General features: G+C 42.6%; 1 protein-coding gene across 1 annotated transcript; it reads right to left on the bottom strand.

The window, feature by feature from the left end:
* Positions 1-1,233: 1,233 nt before the first annotated feature.
* On the bottom strand, positions 1,234-3,821 carry LOC116679040 (GTPase IMAP family member 9). The gene is made up of 2 exons (XM_032508771.1): positions 3,643-3,821; positions 1,234-2,122 (listed from the first exon to the last, which is right to left on the bottom strand). The coding sequence occupies exons 1-2, from the start codon at positions 3,656-3,658 to the stop codon at positions 1,503-1,505; spliced, it is 636 nt and encodes a 211-aa protein (XP_032364662.1). The 5' UTR covers positions 3,659-3,821; the 3' UTR covers positions 1,234-1,502.
* Positions 3,822-7,325: the final 3,504 nt, after the last annotated feature.

Below are 7,325 nucleotides of genomic sequence, written 5' to 3' on the forward strand. Positions count from 1 at the left end.
TCAAAATTATTTTTAAAATTATTTCACAATGTATTGGTTCACTTTTAAGTTACTGTTCATTAATAAAGTAAATAAATAAAATAGTAATTTGATTTATTTAACATAGGATATGTTAGATTTTCATTAATTAGCTCATTGACCAACATTATGTAATCAAGTAAGAATGAACAAGAGCCAAGAGACGGAAAATCAAGTTTATTAGAATATCAGATATTATTATATTTTAACATGCATGGAACACATTAAATATTATAGAACAGAAGGTGTAGAAACCACTGATTACATGTTGGGTAGGAGAAAGAAGAACTTGGTTGATCCAGTATGTGTAAGGGTTCTTCCCAGTATGGGGGGGGCAGTAGTTCAGTCCGTAGGGAGTCGGGTTGGGAACCGGAGGGTCGCTGGTTCAAGTCCCTCTGACATCTCTGCATTAGAACATGTGTGTGTGTTTCAGGCCTGTGTGTAGTAATACTAATAAAACGTATGGGACGTCAAAATAAGCGCTGCAAATGTAAAAAAAAACAACATAAAAAAAAACGTTGGGAAAAGCAACAAACAAGATGATATAGAAAAGAGAGCCTCAGCGTGGCCGGGTTGGTTCAGCGGTAGAGCAGGCGCACACTACTGAGAGGTTTATGCCTCTGTCCTGTCAAAAATAATCTTAAGAAGAAAGAGAAAAGAAGCCCCTAAAACGTGAGACTAGGTGACAAAAACGCTGGAAAAAGAGATAAAAATCTGGACAATAGCGACAAAAATGTTAGAAAAAAGCAAAATGGTCAAATAAACTTTTAAAAAGCGACTAAAACATCGTGTTTTTTGGGTTAATCCAGACTTCCAGAGAAGCCAAATCAGAGAATGGTACAACTTTTTTGCGAATCAAGTAGCTGCTGTACTCGCTTTCTCAACCGTTCTCTTCCTTCTTCCAGTTCTCCTTCAAGCTGCTCCTCTAACACCTTCATCATATTTGCAATTTTCCTCTCTCTCTCCTCTTCATCTCTCTTCCTCTTTGCTTCTCTTTCCTCGCTCTGCCTCATCCTCTCCCTCTCTCTTTCCTCCCTCTCCCTCTTCCTCTCCTCCTCTCTCTCTTTCCTCTCCCTCTCTCTCTCAGCCTGAAGTTGTTCAATCATCTTCTTTACCTCTTCGTCATCTCTCTTCCTCTCCTTCTCTCTCTCCTCCTCTCTCTCTTTCCTCTCCCTCTCTCTCTCAGCCTGAAGTTGTTCTATCATCTTCTTCATCTCCTCGTCATCTCTCTTCCTCTCTGCTTCTCTTTCCTCCTCTCCCTCTTCCTCTTCTCCTCTATCTCTTTCCTCTCTTCTTCTCTTTCCTCCATCTCCCTCTCCTCTCCTCCTCTCTCTCTTTCCTCTCCCTCTTTCTCTCAGCCTGAAGTTGTTCAATCATTTTCTTATGTTTTTCATATATTTCCTGAAGTTTTCTCTCTAATTCCTGTTGTTCTTTGGGTCTTTTCTCTTTTTTCCCAAACCAGAAGCATTCTGTCTCCATGTTCACTACTTTGAGGGCCTTCCAGCCTCTTGGAACATCTGGTTTGTGTAGTGGCTTCCTCCGTTCTTCTGGGTCAGACTTCTGATCTTCTGGAGCAGCTCAGAGACCTGAGAGCGATCCCTCAGCTTATTATTGAAGACATGGTACTGGCCATTACATCTGGTCACGAGTTCTTGCAGGTCTGGGGAACCCTTCAAGAAGTCTTCAATAGTTGTGTCTTTAAGAAGGTCTCCATGAGTGAAGAGGACCATGCTGTATCTGTCTGCAGCCTGTCCAAAGATGTCTTGAATCCATTGCACTGTCTGCTTTTCCTCTGGAGTGTATCTGCCCAGCCGGATGACCACCAGGAACACATGGGGTCCAGGAGCAGCGTAAGAGACGCACTGGTCTATAGCTTTAGTTGCTCTATCCATGTCAAACCTGGTGTCAAACAGGCCTGGGGTGTCGATGACAGCCACCTGTTGCCCCTCCACCTCAGCTTTGCCCTTGGAACAGTCTGTAGTCACAGACTCTGACTCTGATTTAAAGCACTCTCGTCCCAGAATGGTGTTTCCAGTCGCACTTTTCCCAATCCCAGTCTTCCCCACCATCACGATCCTCATTTCCTCATTGTTTCTGATCAAACCTGTGTAGAAGAATGTGAGACACTGAATAAGAATCAGGTTGTACATGCACTGTAGTTCATCACACAGGAAATCCAATCATGAATGTTTACAACGTGGCTCATAATGATGACTTATTTGGTTTTCCTTCCATGATCTTATATGGCTTCCATGTATAGTTTAGTTCAGTAGTAACAGGAGAAGGTACCAGGTATTTTAAAGTTCCCCATGCATTAGTGTCTAAGTGACTAACATGTACAGGAAACATTGAAATTGGTCCAGTTTCTGTTCTGGATTACAGCTGCCGGTCTGGAACCGACAGCCTCAGACCGGGCTGTAATGTAACCCTGCACACCCAGCGGGTCCTCCTACAGGTGGGGGGGGGGGCCCATGGGATGAAGAGAGGGGCGCTACGTAGCTTTTTTGGGCTTTGCCCGGCCACCAGGCGCTCACTGACGAGCCCTCCATCTGGGCCTGGCTCCGAGATAGATAACTACCGTTTTACAGAGGAGAATGGCGTCGCCTTTTCTGAAGAAATGGAAATAGTTTGTGTTTTATATGAGTTATAATGTTTATTATGTTTATTTTTAGCATATTGAAAAGCTGTTTTAGACAACACACAAATGCTTGTGTAGCATTGCTGGGGGTGTAATATCAATAAATATAACATTAGGTTGATCATCGGCATAATTAAATGTCCTGAGGGCAAAAGCACCTGGACGTATTTAGTAAAAATGTATTTTGTCATCTGTGTAAGTTATGATGACCATTTCCTCCCAGTGTGGCTCCCAGGACATATGAGGAGTGTTTAGAGAGATTGGCTCAGCTGGTCCTGCTCTGTCTGTGATATCAACACATATCTGGGAGATTCATGCTCCGTCCTACAACCATTTTCATGTTTAACATTTAAGTGACCTCACTGCAGCCCAAATATTCTCATAACCCAGTTATTACAACAGGGTTGATGTTTTACAAGCCTTTTTAGGAAAATGAGCTGTTAAAATGACCGTAGGTCTAATTACAGACCCTGCACAGTCCTAGACTGTAGTACTGTACTGTCCAGTACACAGTACTGCAGTACTGCACAGTACAGTAATACAGTACTGTGTACTGGACAGTACTGCAGTACACAGTACTGCAGTACTGTCCAGTACACAGTACTGTGAAACCGTAGCCATTTTCTTTACTTTGTAAATGTAAGAGGAGCTGAAGAAGAAGTTCCAACATGTTCACTTCATCTCCAAAATGTGTTTCAACAGAAGTGTTCTAGCTTTGGCTATTTATTCATTTTACTCAGGTAAGTTGTTAATAATTTACATAGTTAATATTGTTCTTTGGTGTTCAGCTTATACAGGTTTATATAAATATTATTTAATGAACATCTCTTCTTTTTTTCTCAACATGAATGAATAGAAGAATCGAGGTTTGTGTTGAATCATGGATTTGATCGTTACAGTCCTTCTGTTATACTATTATTTATAATAGTGATCTAAACATTACAAATATAACAAATTATTAAAATGGATGTAGCATCATGACTTACCAGAGTTGCTGTCCATGTTTAGTTCTGGTTGAAGAGTCTGGAGTAGATGCTGCAGCTGGAGTAAAGACAGAGATCAGAGTGTCTGCTGCAGCTCCTTAGGAAACCCTCTTTATAAGAACCAGACCACACCCAGGAGTACCTGCACACAACGTTAGAAAACACATTATATGGTACCCGGCCCTTCCAGTGAACACTTATTCAAAACCACAGACGCTGCTGCACAAAGCTCCTCCTCCCCTTCAGTATTTACAAGGAATGGCAGCAGTTTCTTCAGGTCCTCAGGATTCTGCCACTCTACCTGCCACGCTGGCTGGGGGCAACAGGTCAGGACCCATTTTGCCCTTTTGATAGAACTGGGCTGGTCTGGTTTTTGGTTGTGAGGTGCTCAGTCAAGGCACTGGTTTGAAATCCTTATTGGATCATGGATGCTGTCCCTAGGCAGCCCGGTCTCATGGCAGTTGGTGAAATGGTCCCGATGTTGAATCTGTTTATTCGTGGACACGTTAATGACGTTGATCTTGTGTGGTGAACACGGATTTTAAAGTTATGAATTTCAATATGAAACATATTTAATGATCACAGAACAATTACAGTAGCTGATGAAAAGTCAGCGGAGGGAGGTTGGTTGGGGGGGTGGATGAAGATTAATATGAGTTCCCCAGCCCAGATCCAGTATTAGGGACCACTAAGGTCTATATAAAGAGACTTCAGATACAGTATTAGGGACCACTAAGGTCTATATAAAGAGACTTCAGATCCAGTATTAGGGGACCACTAAGGTCTATATAAAAGAGACTTCAGAGACAGTATTAGGGACCACTAAGGTCTATATAAAGAGACTTCAGATACAGTATTAGGGACCACTAAGGTCTATATAAAGAGACTTCAGATACAGTATTAGGGACCACTAAGGTCTATATAAAGAGACTTCAGATACAGTATTAGGGGACCACTAAGGTCTATATAAAGAGACTTCAGATACAGTATTAGGGACCACTAAGGTCTATATAAAGAGACTTCAGATCCAGTATTAGGGACCACTAAGGTCTATATAAAGAGACTTCAGATACAGTATTAGGGACCACTAAGGTCTATATAAAACCTTCCAAAGAGACCATGTCAAGGGCCCTTTAAAGTAATTGTTCATTTCTTACACAGAACTGTAATTTCACTGTAATTCTATTTTAGCTTTAATCTTTTTAACCAGAAACTTAAACGTTTAATTAATTAAGTAATTAATTAATAGTATTGTTCATTTGTTATGCAGATTTCTTCTTTTATTTCAGATGTGAATTTGAATTTCGACCTTTGAATGACCCCGGCCCTGGAAACACAGGAGACGTCTCTCAGGGTCTGAACCAAGACTCATGGTTTTGTTACATTACGCTATATATTTATATATTTATACATTTATATGTTTCTACATATCTATTTATATATTTATATGTACATTTGATCCCCTAACCTCCAACCTTGTGCGTATTTGGCGTTTTATTCTAAGCAAGTTCCATTTGTGAGAATCACGGAAAGAAAACATGAATCTGATCTGGAGAAACAAAAGGAGATGAGACGTGCTGACACACACACACACACACACACACACACACACACACACGCACACACACACACACACGCACACACACACGCACACACACACGCACACACACACACGCACACACGCAAATAGGAATGTGATGTTAATTGTATTTGTGTATGTAATTTACACTCTGCATCCACACTTTGTTAGTAATCATACACCACATGTTCAGGATCTGTACATGCACTAATGGAGAGATGTCAGAGTGGGGGGGGCTGCCAGCTGAACCAGCGCCCTGAGTGGTTGGGGGGGTACGGTGCCTTGCTCAAGAGCACCTGGCAGTGCCCAGGAGGTGAAGTGGCATCTCTCCAGCCACCAATCCACACTCCCTACTTTTGGGTCAAAACGGGGACTTGAACCAGTGACCCTCCGGTTCCCAACCCAACTCCATACAGACTGAGCTACTGCCACCCACACTTTCCAACACCATGGAGAGCGTTTGGCCCCAAAATAAAAAAGAATCACACACACACACACACACACACACACACACACACACACACACACACACACACTTTCTACATTTTAAAAGGGATGGTTCAAACATTTTGAAGTAGGAGATGAACACTTAGAGTTGCTTTCCCACACTGAACTTGTGCAATAGGCATATGTCACATATATATACATACATAGGATTTTTTTGATCAGAATATGACGGGATTGTTTCGTGGGATGGGAGCGACAGTTGATTCCCGTGTAGTCCAGAGTGGGGGGGGGGGGGGGGGGGGAGCAGGTTAACGATATAACTAATTCCAAGTTAGAGAACATCAATCACTGTTAATATGACAGAGCCAATGTACACGTATAATTAATTTAATTAAACTATTTATACATTGTTGTTTAGACCGCCCAACTGTCATGTTTCACTCTTCTTAAGAAACTGAATCATATTTCTCAGGAAGATCACCTGGAGCTGTTCACAGTGAGGAGTGTGTGTGTGTGTGTGTGTGTGTGTGTGTGGTGTGTGTCTGTTGAGTGTCTGTTGAGGGTGTGTCAATCAGGTTCACTTATTTGTGGGAATGTGTTTTTTGTAGAGCCTAACCGCTGAGATATATGAATGTATATAATCCAGAAACAAAAGACAAAATAGTCTGTCCACCAGAGGACGCTCTACAACGTCCCTGTTAGTGATGGTGTTGCATAGTCTGTCCACCAGAGGACGCTCTACAACGTCCCTGTTAGTGATGGTGTTACATAGTCTGTCCACCAGAGGACGCTCTACAACGTCCCTGTTAGTGATGGCGTTGCATAGTCTGTCCACCAGAGGACGCTCTACAACGTCCCTGTTAGTGATGGCGTTGCATAGTCTGTCCACCAGAGGACGCTCTACAACGTCCCTGTTAGTGATGGTGTTGCATAGTCTGTCCACCAGAGGACGCTCTACAACGTCCCTGTTAGTGATGGTGTTGCATAGTCTGTCCACCAGAGGACGTTCTACAACGTCCCTGTTAGTGATGGTGTTGCATAGTCTGTCCACCAGAGGACGTTCTACAACGTCCCTGTTAGTGATGGTGTTGCATAGTCTGTCCACCAGAGGACGCTCTACAACGTCCCTGTTAGTGATGGTGTTGCATAGTCTGTCCACCAGAGGACGCTCTACAACGTCCCTGTTAGTGATGGCGTTGCATAGTTTGTCCACCAGAGGACGCTCTACAACGTCCCTGTTAGTGATGGTGTTGCATAGTCTGTCCACCAGAGGACGTTCTACAACGTCCTTGTTGGTAACACTGATTATTTTTTGTTAATGTGTTTTTGTTTAAGTTTCATATTGTAAGGCAGTTTAAGCTGTTCACAAGCCTATTCATTTGGTCTTGTATTTTTTTGTTAATTCTTCCGAGCCAAGTGTTAAGTCAGTAAATGCAACACGGCTAATGTAGATAACGTTTACCATCGCGAGACTTAATTGGGATTCTGTTTGTTAGTTGTACGGCACTCATGGCTCCCTGCATGGACACGCTAAAACGCCGTCTGTGCCTGAGCTAGAGGCCAAAACAACGCAGCGTGTAATCAAGAACAACATCGGCTGTGGTTGTAAACTAACCTGTTACCGGAGGAAGTAAAGTTCGTAAAGAAGATCCCTTGGCGT

This window comes from Etheostoma spectabile, unplaced genomic scaffold (genome assembly GCF_008692095.1).
Source record: "Etheostoma spectabile isolate EspeVRDwgs_2016 unplaced genomic scaffold, UIUC_Espe_1.0 scaffold00009189, whole genome shotgun sequence".
NCBI lineage: Eukaryota > Metazoa > Chordata > Actinopteri > Perciformes > Percidae > Etheostoma > Etheostoma spectabile.